The sequence below is a fragment of the Fusarium falciforme genome, chromosome 12, assembly GCF_026873545.1.
Source record: "Fusarium falciforme chromosome 12, complete sequence".
NCBI lineage: Eukaryota > Fungi > Ascomycota > Sordariomycetes > Hypocreales > Nectriaceae > Fusarium > Fusarium falciforme.
In genome coordinates, this window is record NC_070555.1 from 497,313 (window position 1) to 516,481 (window position 19,169).

A 19,169-nucleotide genomic window follows, 5' to 3' on the forward strand; every position below is an offset into this window, starting at 1 on the left:
CATATTCTTCCACGTCACCTGCTAAATCTCATACAACAATGCGGCAATATAGCAAAACCACGCAGGAACGTCTGCAACCAAAGTCCTCGTAATATGCAGGCTAATCCATCGAGTCATGTGAGGTTGCGCCTGATCGGGGTTGGACAAGATGCTATCCATGATTGAGAGAACCTAAAAGGCGTAAGTCGAATTAACTGACTTGTAGTGAGACTCATGAACGAACCTGATTTCCAAAGGTGAAATGAACAACAGTGAACCCAAGGCCAGCCAACGACCACCAGGAAACAGCCTTAGATCTTGGCTGATCCTTACGACTTTGATGGGACCAGAATGACCAGATACCACCTCCGAAAGTGAGCGCACCAATTGTCGTCACAGAGATGAAGCCTGGCATGAAAAAGTCTTTGAACCAGGCTGCGATGGCTGGGCCGCTGTAGTTGGGGTCGCTGAACGCGGTTGTGGTGACATAACCGCCAAGAGCAAGGCCAACGTTGAGAGTCGTTGAGACCAAAGGGAGGAAGGATCTTGGAATATGCTTGCGTTGTTCCATTGTGCTGGAAGAATATGTTGAGATGATTGATGTTATGAGAAGAGATGAAGGTTGCGCGTCAGCAACGCGCGTGGGTTCGCGATATTCACGGCTGACTCATTTCGTAGGTGGATATCAGTAAGCGCTAGAAGCCTCTGTATGTGACGCCGTCACTGCTTACAAGGGCATCTGAACCCCCAACACAGCGTCCATCATGGCTTTGCAGACAGCCCAACTGCAACGCCCTTAGTCGATGTATCTGAAGCCCCTCTTCTCGTAATCAGTCTTATCTTCCAGAATCTCCTCGGTTGTCAGGGGGTCACTTCTGTGCCCTCCCTCTTATCGCGGATTCTATTTTCAATCTTGCACCCAATGGCGTAGGCAGCTAGAATGGTGATGGCACCAATCTCGAACCCCATCAAGCTTTTGTAGCCAGTGCTGTAATGGGGAGCCTCTCTTTCTCGGAAAACCTGCGGTCCGATTATCATGGCACTTCAGTAGGCTACAAAGATGCTGGCCGTGACTGTGAGCTTCTTTGTGTATCCTGTGACGTTAGCCATTGAGATAGAACTACAGCCATTAGCATGGAGATGAGATGAAGACGCCATTCTCAAACTAACCAGTAGCATAAGGCCCCAGAAGAAGTGGAAGAAGTAGTAAGCCAAAAGCCGGCCAGTCTTCTGATCTTCGGGAAGTTCTGGGCGACAAGTATTAGTTCACATGTACGAGAATCCAACAAGTAGATTGCTTACTCCGGATAAGAATAGAGCACGCTAAAGGTGGCGGTCGCACTTTTTGTTGCGGCGACGGGGACGTTGAAACTAGACTGCTTTTGGGCATTATTATTTTTAGAAGGCAAATATTATGGGAGCAAGTAGAGGTGGATGAGGTCAAATGTGAGGCCTCAAGAATAGCACAATGAGCCATTGTCACGTATCAACATGATGCGTCGATAAAGAAACGCTCTGCATCTAGGCGATGTCGTGATAAGAACTATCACTGTTTCTCCATTCCCGTCAAAGCTTATTCCAGAGACTAGAATATTTACCCCAATATATCTCCAGCGCTACCTAATTGATCTCCAATGCTAGACCTCACGATTCATATAAATGGAAGATCATAGCGATAATCTTCTATCCGCCGTTACACTTTATTACAGTGTCTCTTTGTGCTGGACACAGGTCGCGAAGTCGGATCCCTTCGAGGCCCGTTGAAGATGTGCGCCTGGCGGCTGCTCGAAGCTCAACCTCCACCTACTCGGGCTCCTCTCCAGATCATGATTTTCCATGTCGCCTATTCAATAGGAAGAATGAAGGGCCGAGGCTATCTTCTTGACGCGTAGATAATCAGTGAAAAAGAATTGGGAGTATTGTCATTGCGGGGAAGGAGAAGACAAGTTTGCACGGATGGGAAGTATGCGGTCAAGTACGCTAATTAAGCCACACTCAGTTGTCCAATTGTCGGTGTGTAGACTATGTTTACAGGTATTTTCATCTTTTATGTAGTCATCAGGGGACCTAGACTCGTTCTCGCTGAGAAACTAGCTTGCACGAGTCTGTTTCTAGGTTGTCCAAGAGTTGGTGTTGAAAATGTCGTGTCTCTTACGGTGGCTTGCAAGCGAGGGGAAGAAATCCAGTGCTGTGAAATTGCTGTTGATGCCTCAGGAATGAACCCCCACATCGTTCTGCCTTGGCGACCGCGCTGTCAGCCTTACTCCTATGTATGTACCGGCGTAGTTATCCCATCAAGGGGGCTTCAACTAAAAGAAAGAACACACTACCTTACATCATTCATTGCTCTCGTCTCGTGCATCTGCATCCCCACTACCCCATATCACCCCCCTAAGACCACATTTGACTTCCACCTTTCGGGGGACCTCCTGATGTCGTTTCGGCTAAGGCGCAAGCCAGTCCCTCGCCCGACCAAGGACAAGGCTGAGGACAGAGTTGAAGCCGAAACGCTGTACCCTACGCTTGACACTAGAACCCTAACAATCCGCCTCATCACATTACTTCCTGGAGCTTGGTCCGAACCGATAACCTGCTCACTTACCGAGACGAAGCTATCGGCTCAGCAGCCCTACAAAGCTCTGTCGTATGCTTGGAATAATGGTTACGCAACGTCCGACGTCATCCTCATCAGCGTCAATGGCCGGGCCATCCCAGTTGGCCACAACCTGTACACAGCGTTGAGAAGGTTACGGCGCCCTCAGACATCTGTTCAAGTCTGGGTGGATTCCCTGTGCATCAATCAAGATGATGTCTCGGAGCGAACCCAGCAAGTGAAACTGATGCGTGACATTTATCAGAACAGCAGCGAGGTCGTCATCTGGCTAGGCGAGAAAGGCATCAATGACGACCTCGGCGACTCGATCTTGCCCATCATTACGGGACAGAGGTTGAGTAGGACCCCTGAGGACGACTTGGCGCGGGTCGAGTGGTACGGAGACGACCGGGACTTGCCCAAGCTCAATGCATACATCCAGTCCGTCTCCAAGAGAGACTCGTCGTTCAACCCCAATATCCGGGACATCTTTGGAGGATTCTGTGTCCTCTATCTGCTCTCGATGAAGATCCCTGCCGCGGAAATCATGCATCTTCGACATATTGACTATTCCATGCCCATTGTGAAAGGATTATATGCAATCATGGACCAGTCATGGGTAAGCCACAAACCTTTGATCAGAGATAGCTGCTGATTATATAGTGGCGGCGAATATGGGTCGTCCAAGAGACCGTCGTGGCTAGAAAAGCAACCATCTACTACAGCAGGTTCTCGGCGCCATGGTCCATGTTTTCCGATGCTGCAATCGAGTACGATAGAACACACCTGCTAGGGAATGTCAACTCTGTCTATCCGTACCTCCACGACGGGCAACCGCTCATGCACTTCTCCCGCATCGTCACAGAGATAGAGACGACACGAAGGCTCTGGCTGAACATCCAGCCAACGTCTCTCCTCCCGCTTTTACGAAAATTCAGAGCAAGGCAGGCCACAGACCAGCGAGATAAGGTGTTTGCCCTCCTTGGACTCGTCAGCCATTGGCTACGCGGCCCGCGGGTTGTTCCAGACTATCGTTTGGAAGCACGTCAAGTCTTTTGGGACACAACCACAACGCTCATCCAAGCCAATGGCTCTCTATCAATCTTGGCTGGAACACTGCAGCAGAACAGCATGCAGTGGGACCTCAATCCCTCGTGGGTTGCCGACTGGGGCAGCCTGCCCGAGTTACACGAGAACGTTCGGGTCGGCAATTTGCCCTTGTATGATGCTGCTAGGGGTCTGTCCGGCACGGTTCGTGTTCACCGCCCCTCTGTATTGGAAACAACTGGCTGCCAGGTTGATGAGATCATCTTTGTGGGCCAGGAACTTCCCCTAAGTACAGAAAGACAGAGCAGTCGGTTAAGACTAGTCGTCTCCCAGTGGGAGAAGACGCTCGATCAACTCGGGACTGCCGAGTACGTCGGAGGCGGAACCGTCGCAGATGCGTTTTGGCGGCTGCTCTGTGGCGATACCGAGTACTGCAAAGATGTCGGAGGAGAATTCAAGGAGGAAAAGATAGAGTTCCGCAGGGCGGGAACCTCAACGTATTCAACGTACCTGCAATGGCGCTGGGTAGACCACAGCGCAAACAGAAGGACGACCATTATAGGAGGTTATTGGAAAGAGTCAGGCCATGAGGAGGGAGCTAAAGATGAGAATGCCTTCCACCACGCGGTGGAGTGCGCCTCCGGGTTTAGGAGGATCTTCATCACTCGCAAGGGGTACATCGGAACAGGTCCGGGACACATAAGGGTAGGAGATGGGGTTTTTATCCTGTATGGGAGCCGCGTGCCGTTCGTTCTCCGCCCTGCTGGTCGGGCTGCCACCTGCACCATGGTGGTTGTCAATGAGCTGTTTGGCCCGGAGGAGGACAAAAAGACCTTTATTGATCTCAAAAAGGGAAAGGGCGACAGGCCGGAACCGAAGAAACTATCAACAACGTGTAATGATATTCATGAAGGGGTTTACCATGTCGTTGGGGACGCATACGTGCAAGGGATGATGGATGGAGAAGCAATGAAAGGGGAACAAGGCGATGAGGTGTCGCCGCAGAGCATCTTTCTTGTATAATAAATTCTAGCTCTAAGGCCGGAGCATTAATTCTAGTTTAATACCTCTCCTGTTTTAATACACTCTCTTGCTTGTATAGTTTCCACATGGCTCACTCATTTCATTTTCCGACATCAGTAAGTGCTAGAAGAATTATGAAGCCGTACAGGTCTTCAGCCTTCTCAACGTTCGGACGATCACGTTGAAGCAACATAAAGGATCCAATAGACATAAAAATTAGGCCAATAAGTTGTGAGAGTTCGCTTTCTCCGCTGGTTCAACATAGCGAATGTACCTTTGCGTGTCGTAGCACTCTCCCTCAGCCATGCTCACAGTTCTGGCCGCGAAGCTCGTGACAGGGAGAATGTATGTGAGTATAATGAAGGGCTATTGCTCACTCAATCACTTAATAGCTCAAATAAGCTCACGTGGCCCTCTAAACATTTGTTCGCGGCATTGATGACGACAAATGCCCTAAGATGGTGCAACTCTGCAAGGCCAGCTCAGTGATTCAGGCACACACGACGACACCCCACATAGCCCCCGTATTTGAAATATCATAGCGGGGAGGCGCCCGCCAGGTGTTATTCAAACGTAAGACTGCGGCACACTGAGAAAGACAAGGTTAATTCTAGAGAAACATGACCAATACTGGGAGGGTACGGAAGCGTGCATGGCCATATATGACTATAGCATTAAACACCTGCGTTATGGGAAACGAGAGTTATAAGGGTGTGCAGAATACCATGTCTGCTTTATAAGCTGGTAGATTTGACAGTAGGTGCACTTGTTCACCCCGCCTCAGTGATGATGCCATAGAGGATCACTCGCATGAAATCAGCCTCCCCGCATTAACAGTCTATAAAGCAAATACTCTCGGTGCATGATTGTCTATCAAAACTAGATTGTAGGCTTGACACCACGCACTACAAATAGCAGCCATGGTCCTCATTGTCAATGCCTTTGGAACCCCGTACGAGGTGTGAAGTCTAGCACTCGCTCTGGAGATGCGCCGCTAACCTAGAAAAGATAGGTTTCCAGCATGGTCAGCAAGCAAAAGACCAGGTCCTTGGCTCAATATCTTACTACGGATCCCTCTTTGAGTCAACATGCGGCCTCGATTGGCCGAGCGTACGAGAGGAAGCGACAAAGTATCTCGACACACTCGAGAGGCTGTGCCCAGAGTACCTCGAGGAGATTCGTGGCATAGCAGAAGGTGCAGGAGTAACGCTACTCGACATCGTTGCTCTGAACGTCCGAACCGAGATCAACTTTGGTTTATTCAGTGACGAACCGAAGCTTCCAATCCAACTGGATGGATGCACTGCCTTGGCCATTAAGAGTGGGCATGGTCCGTCGTTTCTGAGCCAGAACTGGGATTGGGTGACACGTCAGGGACAGAATCTCATTGTATACACTGTTCAGCAACCAGACACGGATATCCCTCGCTTCACGGTAGTCACTGAGGCCGGAATCATCGGAAAGATTGGCCTCAATGAGAGCGGAGTCGGCGTGTGTCTGAATGCAATCAAGGCTCGTGGTGTTGACCACACAAAGTGGCCTGTTCATCTTGCCTTACGAAAGGTCCTTGAATCTTCCTCAAGACAGAGCGCTATCGATCAGCTGGTGTCAACTGGTCTTGCTGGAAGTGCGCACCTCCTGATAGCTGACGAGTTTGGAGCGACTGGCCTTGAGTCTACGGCCAAGACCGTGGAACTCCTTCCAGCGGATGGTCAAGGCGTTGTGATTCACAGCAATCATCTACTTCTTGATCATGACGGGTCGGAAGAGCATCTATGGCTGCTGGACTCACCTCAAAGATCTGATCGAATGCAGGAACTCGTCACCGAAGAGCTTTCATCCAAATCAGCGCTTACAGCATCCGACATATTCAAGCTGTTCCAGGATGAGGAGGGTTATCCGAACGGGATCAACAGGGACGCAGTCGGTGATTCAAGCGCAGAGACGCTATTCAACATCATCATGAACCTGTCTGAGAGGACAGCAACGATCGCATTTGGACGGACAACAAACGTTGTGGAGCGTGTGCACGTTAGTTTCTAGCACCTGACTTTCTTGATCTCTGAATACACCAGTGTTGGACTTGTGCGTCAAAGATTCAGTGCTTGTACGCGGACTTTTTGCTGATGACGTGTCAGAGAGTGGCCCGACTAATCAGTAGTTATCATCTCTTGTGTAGTCGTTTGTGAATCACCGGGACGTGTGCTCTGTATTCTTTCGTCGAAATCATACGTGTTGCTACTAGTACGTCAGCTCGTTGACGAGTAGACGTGGTCAGCAGATGAATTGCGCCTCGTGGCAGGTCAACTAGGTCGTTGATTACACACGACAACGATGGTATCACAAGGCTCCGTGTTGGTGATTCAATACCCCCTTTCGGGTATATAATCCCCCCTCCTCTCTCCCTTCATCCCAACTGAAATTCATCAAACCTCAAACACCAAAAACAAGATCAAACTCAACAATCTCCAAACCTACCAAGACCAACCCTAAACAAAACATCTCCCCAACACCATCCACCATGACGCAGCTTCCCGACAAGTCCAACGTCGTCACCCACGAGATCCCCGCCAAGCTTGTCCCCGACATGGTCAAGTTCCAGGCGGCCCTGGAGCTCATCTACGGCAAGTCGGCTGCCGGTCTCAACTTTGACTGGAAGCACGAGGGCGACGACATCATCGTCAAGACCTACTGGAAGGAGCCCGAAGACCTTCTCAAGGAGCTCCAGGAGAAGGACGGCGCCATCAAGGAGGAGGCCCTCGACAAGAAGGAGACTGCCAAGGATGAGGCCATCAAGGAGGAGGAAGATCCCAAGGAGAACTGAGGTGGCATAGCTTCGCCCCTGTACCGCCCTGCACGGTCTAGTGTATCATTTTGCAGATGAATTGAGCAATCATTGAACTTTTTTGATCCTATTTCTGTGCTTCACTCTCTGTTCCATTTATTCCGGTGACCGCCAGGAGAGACGGTGGCTAGTTCAAAGCTTCGCTCTATAAAATATGCCGGGAAACGATCAAGAAGTGTGTTTACTACGGGCTAATGACGCAAAGCTCCTCAACAGAGGATTCATGTGGTGATCAAGTTAATTTAGGTGTTGAGATATGGAGATTGAGAGTTTCAAGTTGGCATGGGCACATACTAGGTGAGTCCCGGAGATAATCAGAGATATTAACTGTTATCTAGGTTCGTCGTCCCTACCTCCAGTACAAGGAACACGAAGGCTTGGTGATCTCCCATGCTAGATCAAGAGCCACCAGCACCTCATCTGGCAGTGGCCCCTTCTCCAGATCAGTCAAGTTACTCTGCAGCTGAGATAGAGAGCTAACACCTATCACGACCCCGTCATTCCCATCATGAATTTTGAGCTTGCTGTGATGGACCAACCACCGAAATGCGACTTCCAATAGGGTCAAGCCAAGCTTGTCCGCAACCGGCTTGATGACCTTCAAAGCTTCAAAGTTGACATCCTTGAAGTATCTCTCACGATACATGGCTCCGACCACCGGATCATTCGTCGAATACCGACCGCCATCATCCGGGATCTCCTTGCTTTGATACCTTCCACTGAGTACACCTCCAGCGAGTGGGTTGTAAACAAGAACATCGATGCCATACTTTCGGCAGCATGGCACCAACTCTTCCTCTATAGCCCGCGTCAAACAGTTGTACATGGCCTGATAGACAGTTGGCTTGATCCACCCTCGCTGATCAGCAATGTTCCAAATTTCGGCGACCTCCCAGGCTGCGTAGTTGCTCAGGCCCAACTGCTTGAACTTCCCCTGCTGATGCAGCTCATGGCAAGCTTCGAGCGTCTCTTGGAAGGGAACAGACCGATCGGGCGCATGCAAGTAGAATATGTCGACAGAGTCCGAACCTAGCTCGTTTAGACTCTTGAACAGATTCTCTTTGACCACAGACTTGGAGTGATCTCCTGGCTTGTATGGGTACCACTTTGTCGCCAGTACAAGCTTTCGGTCACGCCAGTTTGTACGCCTGGTCCATCCTTCTTGGTGTCCGCCGACGTAGGTACGGGCTGTATCAACTTCGTTGTAGCCCCGCGACTGGAAATGATCGAGACATTCATTGAAGGCGTCCAAAGACGTAATTCGGCTCCCATAGGATTGGGTTCCGTCTGGGCCGAAAGTCAAGAGGCCCAAAACGGCACGAGGGCGAACCCGAGGATTTGCCATGTCGATCATGATTTGATGTGAAAAAGGGAGCCGAGATAAATGACTGGGACCATATGCAAATATAGCCAAGTAGTGTAGAATTTTGTGAATTGGAACTGTTGGAGTCACGGAATGATACAACTTGGACACTACTGGGTATTTATCATGGTAGTTGTCTACTATCTACCTATGCTATGACATGAGTACGGTTAATAGCCGTCTGGCATGCCGCAAGGCAGTGTACATCCCGGATATAAGCCGAGCATTTCATGGCATTTAGCTGGCTCGGATAGGTGGCCGCTGTTGTGGAAAGACTACGGCAACGCATCCGACCACCTTTTGACGGAAATGCTTCGGCTGCTAACCGTCTCTAGGATTGTTTTGCAAGCATAATCAACCCGACCCGTGACTATTCGCTCTCCCCTCTACATCTCCTTCGCCGGCAGATAGTGAATGTCATTGGCCGGAGGGTGTGGGCGCAGATCGAAACAATGCATCCAAGACACATGCGAAGACCTCTCTACCAGATAAGCCTTCAGCACATTTGACGGCATCGGATCGTCCATACGAGGTCTTCTGACCATGTTTGCTCCGGTCTTACATCCGATCATCTACCATGATCATACACATGATGCCCCAGGGTCACGGCTGATATCCGTGCATCGTTCCCCTATAATAACTTGTTCGTCCTTTTACATATACCATTCCATCATCACAACTTCAGTCACATATCTTTCTATCGACACTTCTCGATGCAACCATGACTTCTGTTCCTCAAGCCAACGCCGGTGAAGTCAAAGTCACCGACCGCTTCGATCTAAGCGGCAAGAACTTTCTCATCACAGGAGGTGGCGGAGGCATTGGCTTCGCCTGCGCAAAAGCCATAGCTCAACTCGGCGGCGGAGTTGCCATCATCGATACAGCCTCCAAGCCCACCGCCGAGTTTGACACCCTCGGCGAGCGGTACGGTGTCAAGACGTCGTACGTACGAGGTGATGTGACTAACCAAGAGTCTCTGGAGGATGCATTTGCGAAATCCGTCCAAGCCGTAGGCCAACTTCATGGAGGATTGACAGCCGCGGGCATTGTCATGGACACGCCATTTCTTCAGGCAGATTGGGAGGTGACCCAGCGGACCTTTAACGTCAATGTTTTGGGAACATTCTGGGCCGCTAAGCTTCTTGCACAACATCTAGTCGAGACCAAAACGCCTGGAAGTATTGTTGCCATCGCCAGCATTAACGCTCAAGGACTTTATGTCCCCGTGCAACCGAAATCCGCATACAACGCCAGCAAGGCTGCAATTAAAGGGCTGATGGGCCCCCTTGCCGGTGAGCTGGGTCAGTACGGTATCAGAGTTAACTGCATTTCCCCTGGTAGGTAATTATATGCTGATTATAAAAACGTCTGCTAATACTAGCAGGCGCAATCCAAACTCCTCTTCTAGCTCGCTTGGAAGGGGAGAAGAGAGCCATCCTTGATTGGTATCGGGATGGGTCGCCTCTTCAACGGTTAGGCGTGCCGGAAGATCTGACGCCCATGGTATGCTACCTACTCAGTGACGCCGCTGCTTTCACAACCGGCGCCGACATGCTGGTTACTGGTCAGTCTACTTATTCCGAGATTAATCCAAAAGGTGTTGACATGGTCTCAGGTGGCTTGCACGCAGGCTCAGCTCGCGTGTAAAAGAACCAACACACCTCGTCGAGAAGCATCTCTCTACTGAATGGGCCATGATCCAGGACTGGCACATGACTATTGAAATCTTGAAACTTGCAAGACAGGTAGAACTTGGTCGAGCTGGGGAAAGCCGCTCACAACCCTTGGTGCTTTACTTTTCCATGCTCTAGTTTTGAATGCCAATACATATTTCAAGCTCGAGTCGTTGCAAGCTTTGGAGTTGATTACAGATGATGATTCATCACGTATGTTGAGGAAGCCTTCAGTCGTCTCGGTCCATCTATATTCTGGGCCCTGGTCGATCCAAAAGTCGATCAATGACTCCGTCTATACCTGATCGCGATGGACTAGAGCACATGCCAGACGTCAGGATCCTAATATTAGCCTAAGACCGGTGTTTAGTTAGTACCTATACTCCTTGGCCGCCTGACCGCTTTAGTCTCCTTAGTGCCTTGCTGTTATAGAGATGCCTTTGCTTGTGAAGCTGCATCAATACCTCTTTACAGTCTCGCTCATTGCCGAGCCCCCAACGGGCGGGAGATTAGATGGCCAAGACTGACAATGGCCTAGAAAATGCCGCCATACCCGTAACAAGGTTCCAAAACCCCCGTCGAAGCGGAGAACCAAAGCCGAAATGATGGATCCCCAGCCTCGCGATGTTATTTCCGATTGGTACCCCCAACGCATAACCGTCTTGGAACCCCGCGTTAATTAATGAGGGGAATACGATTCTGGGGTTTAAAAGACGAATTAGGAAATGATCTCTCTTGATTCATCATCCTATCTGCCCATGGGCCGTGCGTTTAGCTTTTAGCCGGATCATTTAGCTATGTTGGGGGCAGAATTGTTCCACGTATAGGATTCGTTCTTTGCTAGGCCCTGACCTTGTCAAGGTTTCTGTACCTGAGATATAAGAGCTGTTGACAGCAGTGTTACAATGATTGAATGTGACATTGCTTGCCATTGCTCATTTCATCCATCCCTGTCTTCGCCATGTTGTTGGGAAATCTCATCTCCGTGTCGGCCTTCTGTGCGCTGCTGTCTCCAGCGCTCGCAAAACCGTCTCACGGTCTTCCCAAGCGACCTCACATCGAGGTATCGCCTTACAACACCGGCAAAGACTTTCCAGCCCCTTCCAAGAGAGACAACCATCGGTATTGTTATGTCAAGCCTGGCAAGGGATCGAACAGCAATGATGCCTCTCGAATCCTCAAGGCATTCAAGAAGTGCAACAACGGCGGTACCATTGTTCTTGACAAGGAATACACCGTCGCTTCGCCCTTGGACCTGACATGGCTCAAACATGTTGATGTGATCATCACTGGAGAAGTGAACTTCAAGCCTGACCCTTACTATTGGGCCGAGAACAGCTTCAAGTTTCCTTTCCAGAACATGTCTTCATTCTGGAAGGTTGGCGGAGAGGATATTCACATTTATGGTGACTTGAGCAATGAGCAATCAGTGCTTGATGGGCATGGCCAGGCGTATTGGAAAGAGATTGAGACCAACAAGACGGTGAGTTTATTGTTATTCAATGGTTCGTGACCATCGGCTGACTGTCAATACTATAGCTTCTACGACCTATTCTGTTTACTTTTGAGGGTGCCCACGGCGCTTCCATGACAAATCTCCGGATGAAAAACTCGCCTAACGTATTTTCTTCCCTCTGAGAGCCCACAGGCAGAGGCACTAATCTTGGTCAGTGGTTCAACATTATCGCCAACAGCACCGACGTCCTGATTAGCGACCTGGACATTCGAGCATCTGTAAGTGAGTCTGGATCCTCCGTAAGCTGGCACTAACACCCTTGACAGAGCCTCGATGGAGTCAAGATTGCAAACTCCGATGGTTGGGATACATACCGCTCGGACAATGTGGTCATTCAGAACTCCTACATCGACAACACAGACGGTACGACTACTGCTCATCATTCCGCTCAGGCACTAACAACCCCCAGACTGTGTTTCCTTCAAGCCCAACAGCACCAACGTCGTCGTCCAAAACCTCATCTGCAATGGCTCGCATGGCATTAGTGTTGGCTCCCTCGGCCAGTACAAGGGCGAGACCGACATTGTGGAGAATCTGTACATCTACAACATCTCCATGTCGAATGCCAGCGACGGGGCAAGAATCAAGGTTTGGCCGGGTATCGAGACCAAGTTCCAAAGCCTTCTGAACGGAGGAGGTGGTCTCGGACGGGTCAGGAACGTCACGTATGATCGTTTCTACCATGAGAACAACGACAATGCGATTACGATCACTCAGTGCTATGGTCAGAAGAATCAGACTCTTTGCAATGAGTTCCCAGTAAGTCTCTTCCTGGCCAACGCCGTATCAGAATTAACATTATCGACAGGCAAACTTGACAATTGAGGACATCACATTGAAAAACATGTGGGGAACTACGTCCAAGAAGTACGACCCCAGGGCTGGAACTTTGGTTTGCAGTGCGCCGGATGTAAGTAAACTCCTATGCCTACTATGAATGAGATCTAACCAATATTCCCACAGCGCTGCAGCAACATTGTTGCTGAGAACATCACGGTCACAGTACCGAGCAAGGAGCCTCCGGTTTACGACTGCCAGAATCTTGACACGACGACTCTTGACATTACTTGTGTTGACCCAGCGGACAAGGATAGGGATACATCGCAGGGGTAAAACAGGTGGTGTTGGAGTTTCACATAGCTGTTGAGAGTGTATCCGATCGTATACCTAGAAGCCAATTCTTCACGGAGCCTGCATTGATCATTGTGAGGCAACAAACTGATTCAGTCCAATCCCTCAAAGCCTTCCACCATATCTCTAATTCAAAGTGGCGAAGAACGCTTTTCAAGAGCATTTTCTACCAAGGAACTTGGCAAAAATTGCCATCTTCGTATTCCCAGAATGTTCCAGGCTCAACCTCTTCTTTCTTTGTCTCAAGTAGTCTCACGACGGCCTCAGCTCCTTCTAGAGGAGCTTTCTTTCCCCTGTAGCCGTTGAAAGCAGTCTTGCAATGACCTGGGCTAACCGCCCAGTACGTGATGCCGGATACACCTTCTCTACCATCCTCCGCCAGTTGCAGCTGCAGTGTGAGCATGTTGAGGCCAGCTTTTGCAATGCAATAATCCATGTTTGCGACAGGTGGAAGCTACAAGAGTCAGAATACGTAGTCTGATGACTGAGGGCTTCTCACCTCTCTGTCGGCAGTCCGTGACACGCTACCTCGTGCACTAGAGATCATGATAACCCGCGGCCATTCACTCTTTCGCAGTACATGGTTGAATGCCTTGGTGACAATGGCGTTGGATGTGATGACATTGTTGTAACAAGAGTTGCTTGCGGAACGAATGTCAGCCAAACTATCTGAGGCCGGCCACTCAATCTTGGCCGCATTATTGATAAGAACTTTCGAAGTTAGCGTTGCGTTGATAATCGGTTCTCCAGGGACTCACCATCTAGACTGCCATATTTCTTATCTATAGCCGCCACTGCTGACTCGATTGAAGCATCGTTCTCAATATCAAGTTCAACATGGTCCAACCCAGCTGAAACTCCGCTGCCGCAAAGAGTTTGAATAGCTTCCTCAGCTGAAGTTTTGCTCCTGCATGCGAGGATGATGTTGGAAGTGGGAAGACGGGTCGCGATGGTTTGCACAATGGCATAACCGATTCCACGGTTTGCGCCAGTCACAAGAATGTTCGCCATTATATCAAAGACAAAATATCTCTGCGATAGAGTCTTGGCGATTTTGATGGGTTGCGGCCAATCTTGTTATACTACTGCTACACTCGGAATTAGGCTCCCTGGAGAGCTGGTATTCCGATCTCCTAAATCCGGATTCAGAAGCGTAATAATTACAGCTTGACTGAGATGAGCTAATGGAATGTGGAGTGATCTGTTTGATAGGGCTTACCCGACCATTACCAGCATTGCCGTGTTGCCGTACAGTATCGGGTATGATGCTAGCATTGTACTTGAACATGCCTTCTTTGATGGCATGGCTAGTGCTCTATCTGTGAGATGAGAGGTCGTCTAAGATGCAAACAAAAAATGCCTATGTCCCAACTCCAACCAGAGCAGACTCTCACCAAAACCACGGGAAAGCCTCTTCCTCGGAAATCCCCTGCATCATCGAAGTCCATGGTAACCACTCATCCCCGCCATTGTCCAATACTGAGTCTTCAAAGTTTAGTCCATCGAGTGCGCCCACTGGGACGCCCTGGGACTCTCCTGGCTCTTCTAATGGCCCGTTGCTAGGCTTGGTGGCGCTCTGCTTCCTCAGTGCTTCAGCTTTCGACTTGAGGGCGGCGAGGACTGCGGGCTTGGATCCAACTCGGTCGGCAAACTCATCGGCCAGCTCAGTGGAAAACACGCCTTCGACGGCTCTCCAAGCCCTATCCACATGTGGTCCATTTGGCCGAGTGCACAGATGCCAGAGGATGTACATGGTGACGTGGTACTGCGGATAAGCCTTTCTTGCCCAGCCGTATTGCCCCAGGAGAGGCTCATCACCAAACATCCTCGGTTCCAGAATTTCCAATGCCTCTAGCAGATCATCTTCCGTAGCTAGTGCTTCTCGGGAGCCAGGATGTTGTAATGCAAGCCATTGCTGTCTGGTGAAAAAGTCAAGCTTGCGGAGTAGGAAGCGGGCGCAGTGCACAGTGAGACGATACTGGGGCAACCCTGATGACACCGAACCACACTCATCTACTCGCTTCATGACTTTAGATCGGGCTTCTTCTATGATCTTACGTCTTGTCTCTTCACTTGGGGAGGGAGATGAGACAGCGGTGGCAAGCTTCTGTATCGCCTTGGCAAGCTCGATGTAAACCAGTGAGAATGTCATGGCCGTCCATCCTCGCTTTTCTGGAGGGAGCTCTTTCATCTCTGGCGAGAGGTCTTCGTCGTTGATGTTGAGGGGCAGTTTTACGTCAGATTGTGGTTGCATGCCGGTCGAATTTTCCAGCCCATAGTCTTCCCCAGAGCGACTGTCTCTGGTGATGAGATGCCACCAAAGCCGACGACGGAGTTCAGATTCGAAAGGCGGGAGACCCAGTCGCTCGCCGTCTCTGTGCAGGCCGAGGGATTGAGCAATCCGGATGGCGAGACCGTTAAGGATCCATATTCCTTTGCCTCGGTTGTGAACACGAAGGGCAGACTATCACAGGCTTGTCAGGATGATGACGCATAAAAAATTGGAGATTGGCTTACGAGATATATAGCCAAGGCACGGAGACCTGTCAGAGTTGGCTGATCCAGAAAGTCACCCTGCGCAAGAGCTTGCTCAAGACCAAACTTGAACAACTGCAGCTGGCGTGGCTTATCTAAGATCAGCATCGACGGAGCATCTGGCTCCTCTAGAGACATGGTGGAAGCAAAATAAATTGCGAAACAGAATGCCAGGTCATCGAAGGAGGCTTTCGTGGGGTTGTGAATAGCTGAATACACCTTGACCTCGTCGGTAGGAAGATGGAGGATCCTCAGGCCAAGGCAGCTCTCGACTTTGCTGACATACGTGTTCCATAGTTCGGCTGCTATCGGTTTGTCGGGATGGAAGATAGATGGGTGTTGTGAGAGGGAAGGTGAAGACAATATCCCCATGGCACTGAATGGTGATGGTGATGTGCCAAGACGTAGTGGCGTTGGCGCTGTCAGTGCAGACTCGAGGTTTTTTTCCTTCATTAACTGTCAGCGTAAATCATGGTGATAAAGTCGGCTAAAGTACCTCTCCAATCATCCTTGATAGTAGAATCTCGTTAAAGTATTGGCTCGACGAGCCTCTTTGCAAGAGAACATCATCATTGGACCTCTCGCTCCCATCTTCAGTTGACTCGGAATTGTCAAAGACAAAAATATCAGGAATAGCCGTAGCCTGCCTCTCTCCAGTGACTCTTGCAAGAGTCTTTTCCAAGCTGGCCAGTCGCCCTGCCATGTCCGCCATGATGGTCTTCTTTGTCCGGCGGACCCGGGGACCTATGGGCGGGAACACGCAGGTCTTGGCGGAGCGAACACATGCCGAACATGGATCATTCCTGTCGCACCGGATCTTCTTCCTGCGACAGGCATAGCAAGACCTTGTTCCCGACCTTTCGGGGGCGGGGTTATCAGATTCCGGCTCAGGAGACATTTTGATGACTTGATCGTCTGTGGGAAATAATTTGTGCCTAGGTGACAGAATGCGAGAGAGAATATGAGACCGAAAGAATCGGGGTTTTGGCAAATTTAAGTCCGGGTCCGTAGCGCCCTTACAGCCGAAGGCGCTGATTTGCGCATTTCGGCTTTTTCAAGAGGTTTATCACCGAGGGATAAGCCACCGGAGATTTAGGGTAGTTAGTTCATCAAGCAAAGTGCGCCTCACAATGAAGTGCATTATTGAAGAATACATGCGGCGGTTCTTGCAAGATTGCAGAATCAAACGATCGAGCCATGGACAGCAAGCACTTCTACTCGGTATAATGTCAAAATACAAACACCGATCAATCAACTGTAATTGTACAGGGCAGATCCCGCGACCAACCAAATAGCCACCCTGAAACCAGTTGGAAACCTCCAATGGAGCACGCCATGGTCTGAGCCCACCGGGAACCAAGAACTTCCAATGTGTTGTGCCAGATTCAAGCTCTCTTCTTCTGTGTCTCCGACCCCTCTCCCTCCCCTACAGATTTCCGCTTCCTGCCCCGGCTGTTCTCTTGGTTTCCCGGCGCACCGGAGGTCTCTGTTTGGGGCGAGGTCTCGACCTGCTGATCCTCACCCCCCCAGTTCTGCCGCCATCCTCTCAATCTTGACCTTTTGCTCATCTATCTATTTGCCAGCCTTCCTCATAATGAAGGCGTAATCTTCAAAAAAGTCATCCTGTTATTTTTTCATGACTGCAAGTTCTCTTTCGAAGCCTGCGCTGCACCTGGGTGTAGTAGGCTCTGGGACGTTGGCGCGTAGTGGCGCTGCTGGGTGAGGGCCATCTTTTGACCCAGGTCGGCTTTGCTTGTGGGCGTGCTAAGACGCCTTCTCTCAGGCGTTGGCGATCTGGCAATTGCTGTCGCCATTGTTGAGGATGTGGTAGATGGATGCTTTTCTCGTCTTTGATTGAGCGCGTCTGCCAAGGAAAGAAGACGCGTGCTGACAATGTCACAACGCGTGTGTTATCGGTACGGACCCTTGTACATTACCCCTGAACAGTCTTGGCTTTCGACCATCTCACGGGGCCCCCTCCCCCGCCTCACTCAACATCGCTAATAAACACCACAACTCATGGAGCTCAATCATTTCCCCGATGAGGTGCTAAGTAACATCTTCAGTCACCTCACAACCAAAGCCCAAAAGCACCGCCTTCACGATGACTTCATTGTCGATATCTGGCCTGTCCGCCTCGTCTGCCGTCGGTGGAACGTCCTCGCGACGCCGCAGCTTTTCCAGACCCTGACGCTCTTCCATAGCGAATGGAACGCCAACAGAGATTTCGAGTTTTGGAAGCACATGCTAGCCACAGACGCCATCAGAGCTGCCGCCCGTCGTGTCGCCATCGAGAGTGCCCCGTGGGACGACCTGGACGAGCGCGCGTCCTGGGTGTGGGAAGACTGGAGAGATGACAACGACTGGCCTCAATTCAAAGCCGCCATTGATCACATCTGCGATATGCCCCATCTCAATGCACTTGAAGTACGCTTCTCGTGGGCCTGCGTTGGACGTGATGGGGACCAAGAAGATCCAGAGATGGAGTTGGCCGTCACGCGTGAAAACACTCTCAGGGCCGTTCTGGATTCCATGAGAAAACGTGCAGCTCGTCCAAACACGAGCATCATTCGTGAGCTGGTACTGGACAACCTACAAAACATATCGTTGACCAAGGACCTCACCGACGGCCTTTTGGAGAATATCGAGCGACTGCACATCCTCACCACCCAAGAGATATCTGGCAGACCGGAAAAGGATGTACACCTGCGCGAAATACGCGAATGGGAGCCCTACCTGCAGAATACATTGTTACCTTCAGTCGCCGAGCAGCTTGTCGAGCTAACCCTCGCCAGCCCATCCAAATGGGGCGCCATACCCAGCGAGTTCAACGGCAAAGGGCTGCATTTCCCCCGACTCAAGGCTTTAACGCTGGCCGAATATGTTATTGCGCAACAAGATCAGTTCGAATGGGTGCTCTCGCTAGAGTCCCTTACCTCACTTTGTCTGCACGGCTGCACGATAGCCACGCACATTCTCGTCCTCGAGCCAGAGTTTGCATTCTGGGGGGTAGATATGCGAGGCTGGACATGGGTCGCTGATCCGCCTGAGCTTGATGATGAGAATGATGCCCGTCCTGCATACGAGATATCCGCTGGAAAACGCACTCTCACTCCCGGTTTCTATGTCCATTCCCTACGATGGAACGCCATGTTTGATAGCATCCGGGAAAGACTTCCTCGCCTAAAAGAGTTCCGCTTCACCAAGGAACAATGGGTCACCTTTTTCCGGCACAGCGGGGAGGCAAATGATGAGGCGTTGGTGGATCGGTACTTCGCCTTCACCCAGTACTGGTGTGAACTATGGTCGTCCAACCTGAAGGAGTGCAACTATGTCGAGGAGAATCGGCCGGGCTTACCGGAGGAGCTGCTGGAGATCACCGAGGAGGCGGATCGTGGAGCGCTAGAGAGGCTGCTTCAGACTACGAGGGAGCGACAGATGATGGTCAAGTCAGGGTAGTTGTC

At 50.5% G+C, this 19,169-nt stretch overlaps 8 protein-coding genes across 8 annotated transcripts; 5 read left to right on the forward strand and 3 right to left on the reverse strand.

Annotated features, from left to right (window-relative positions):
- Window positions 1-21: 21 nt before the first annotated feature.
- Window positions 22-550, reverse strand: NCS54_01390800 (Hypothetical protein; the record flags this gene model as incomplete). Its single annotated transcript, XM_053159075.1, has 2 exons — window positions 22-171; window positions 224-550. The coding sequence occupies 2 exons, from the start codon at window positions 548-550 to the stop codon at window positions 22-24; spliced, it is 477 nt and encodes a 158-aa protein (XP_053015050.1).
- Window positions 551-2,411: 1,861 nt separating this feature from the next.
- Window positions 2,412-4,642, forward strand: NCS54_01390900 (Hypothetical protein; the record flags this gene model as incomplete). The annotated part of the gene is made up of 2 exons (XM_053159076.1): window positions 2,412-3,191; window positions 3,236-4,642. The coding sequence occupies 2 exons, from the start codon at window positions 2,412-2,414 to the stop codon at window positions 4,640-4,642; spliced, it is 2,187 nt and encodes a 728-aa protein (XP_053015051.1).
- A 920-nt stretch (window positions 4,643-5,562) lies between these two features.
- NCS54_01391000 (Hypothetical protein) lies at window positions 5,563-6,685 on the forward strand (the record flags this gene model as incomplete). Its single annotated transcript, XM_053159077.1, has 2 exons — window positions 5,563-5,601; window positions 5,651-6,685. The coding sequence occupies 2 exons, from the start codon at window positions 5,563-5,565 to the stop codon at window positions 6,683-6,685; spliced, it is 1,074 nt and encodes a 357-aa protein (XP_053015052.1).
- A 1,151-nt stretch (window positions 6,686-7,836) lies between these two features.
- Window positions 7,837-8,841, reverse strand: NCS54_01391100 (Aldo-ket-red domain-containing protein; the record flags this gene model as incomplete). The annotated part of the gene is made up of 1 exon (XM_053159078.1): window positions 7,837-8,841. One exon carries the CDS (start codon window positions 8,839-8,841, stop codon window positions 7,837-7,839), a length of 1,005 nt encoding a protein of 334 aa, XP_053015053.1.
- A 730-nt stretch (window positions 8,842-9,571) lies between these two features.
- On the forward strand, window positions 9,572-10,497 carry NCS54_01391200 (Hypothetical protein; the record flags this gene model as incomplete). Its single annotated transcript, XM_053159079.1, has 3 exons — window positions 9,572-10,187; window positions 10,235-10,414; window positions 10,466-10,497. The coding sequence occupies 3 exons, from the start codon at window positions 9,572-9,574 to the stop codon at window positions 10,495-10,497; spliced, it is 828 nt and encodes a 275-aa protein (XP_053015054.1).
- A 987-nt stretch (window positions 10,498-11,484) lies between these two features.
- Window positions 11,485-13,152, forward strand: NCS54_01391300 (Hypothetical protein; the record flags this gene model as incomplete). The annotated part of the gene is made up of 7 exons (XM_053159080.1): window positions 11,485-12,006; window positions 12,063-12,143; window positions 12,195-12,257; window positions 12,306-12,402; window positions 12,449-12,798; window positions 12,848-12,949; window positions 13,003-13,152. 7 exons carry the CDS (start codon window positions 11,485-11,487, stop codon window positions 13,150-13,152), a joined length of 1,365 nt encoding a protein of 454 aa, XP_053015055.1.
- Window positions 13,153-13,336: 184 nt separating this feature from the next.
- Window positions 13,337-15,843, reverse strand: NCS54_01391400 (Zn(2)-C6 fungal-type domain-containing protein; the record flags this gene model as incomplete). The annotated part of the gene is made up of 6 exons (XM_053159081.1): window positions 13,337-13,624; window positions 13,670-13,881; window positions 13,929-14,202; window positions 14,390-14,477; window positions 14,565-15,634; window positions 15,688-15,843. The coding sequence occupies 6 exons, from the start codon at window positions 15,841-15,843 to the stop codon at window positions 13,337-13,339; spliced, it is 2,088 nt and encodes a 695-aa protein (XP_053015056.1).
- A 1,881-nt stretch (window positions 15,844-17,724) lies between these two features.
- Window positions 17,725-19,164, forward strand: NCS54_01391500 (F-box domain-containing protein; the record flags this gene model as incomplete). The annotated part of the gene is made up of 1 exon (XM_053159082.1): window positions 17,725-19,164. One exon carries the CDS (start codon window positions 17,725-17,727, stop codon window positions 19,162-19,164), a length of 1,440 nt encoding a protein of 479 aa, XP_053015057.1.
- Window positions 19,165-19,169: the final 5 nt, after the last annotated feature.